We start from the raw sequence: 1,308 nt of genomic DNA on the forward strand, positions 1-1,308 counted from the left end.
ATATATATATATATATGATATGTGTATATACTATGATTATGTTGTATATCCATAAATATGTGTATATATAAAATTACGTTTTTAATGGAGCATTTACGAATTATTTGATGTTATTTTTTAATATTTTATTATTTATTTCCATAGATTTGGATACACAAGAGGTGTACCGCGTCGTACCAAAAGTAAAGATGATGACACACACTCGGAATCACCAAGTCCTTTGCGTATTACTGGGATGGATGATACTGGTCCTGATGGTAGTAGTGAATTAGTGGGAAACTCGATTGAGAGATCGATGCCGGCGCCCGAAGAACCCCCTTATTTTCCTGAACAATGGTAAGATAATTCTTCATAATTTTTATTTTATACTTAAAACGAGTTTTAGTAATTGAATATGTAAAATATTGTAAAATGATTTACATACACGATAGAATTTTAAAAATATTTTTTGTATTTCATAAAATAATTATTTCGATGATTAAATAAAAAAGAAATGAAATACTAAAACAAAAAGCAAATGTAAGTCTTTTGAACGATATTAAATATTATAATAATAAAAATTTCTAGGCCGGGCAAAGTATGTGCGTTATGCAATTTAGGCGAGAGAAGTCAGTTGGGACAAGGTGAACTTTTACGTCTGACATGTCCACCGGGTTTTACTCCTGAAAAGCCGACAAACCGCGATGAAACAGGTAGCGACCATCTTGTCAATGTCGCTGTTGCAGGAGATAAAAGTCCGCGTGCTACTGGACCTGGAATTGCTGTTACCTGTCGTAGACAAAAAAGTCTAGCCAAATGCAGGTAAAAATATATTACAAATTCTCAAAATATATTACTAATTCTCTAGCAAATTCATAAAGTGTGCTTATTAACTTATATAGAAATAAACAATTAAAATGTATTAAAATTTATGTCTGTATATTAAAATTATTTTTTACAGGAATACTAGTCTAACTAATTTCACGGAACCAGTGGAAGAATTGACAATCGTAGGTTATTTGGAGGAACCAGAAGTCGGGATTTTGTTTGATTCCTCAACCGGTCATTACTATGTTCATCAATCATGTATTATCTGGTCTAGCAACAATCAAGTTTTACTACCAGAATTGGCATGTCGTGCTGTTTTACAAGCTTCCTCTAGACGATGCGCCTATTGCTCGCATTATGGTGCTGGAATTTCTTGCAAAGTAAGCTGTAGTTTAGCTATATATTATATTATATATTACTATATATATTATATATTATTATACATACTATATAATTATATATACTATATATTACAGTCAGTGATATAAAGATTTTTATATG

The 1,308-nt window shown here is 30.8% G+C and overlaps 1 protein-coding gene across 1 annotated transcript in view; it reads left to right on the plus strand.

Moving 5' to 3' along the window:
• The window catches only part of LOC108688315 (histone-lysine N-methyltransferase 2C-like), a 43,289-nt gene that overhangs the window by 1,540 nt on the left and 40,441 nt on the right, over positions 1-1,308 (plus strand). Inside the window, exons 4-6 of the mRNA XM_018194511.1 lie at positions 145-336; positions 568-801; positions 941-1,187. Coding sequence (XP_018050000.1) covers positions 145-336; positions 568-801; positions 941-1,187 — 673 coding nt within the window. The remainder of the gene's footprint in view (positions 1-144; positions 337-567; positions 802-940; positions 1,188-1,308) is intronic.

Source organism: Atta colombica, unplaced genomic scaffold, assembly GCF_001594045.1.
Source record: "Atta colombica isolate Treedump-2 unplaced genomic scaffold, Acol1.0 scaffold228, whole genome shotgun sequence".
Taxonomy (NCBI): domain Eukaryota; kingdom Metazoa; phylum Arthropoda; class Insecta; order Hymenoptera; family Formicidae; genus Atta; species Atta colombica.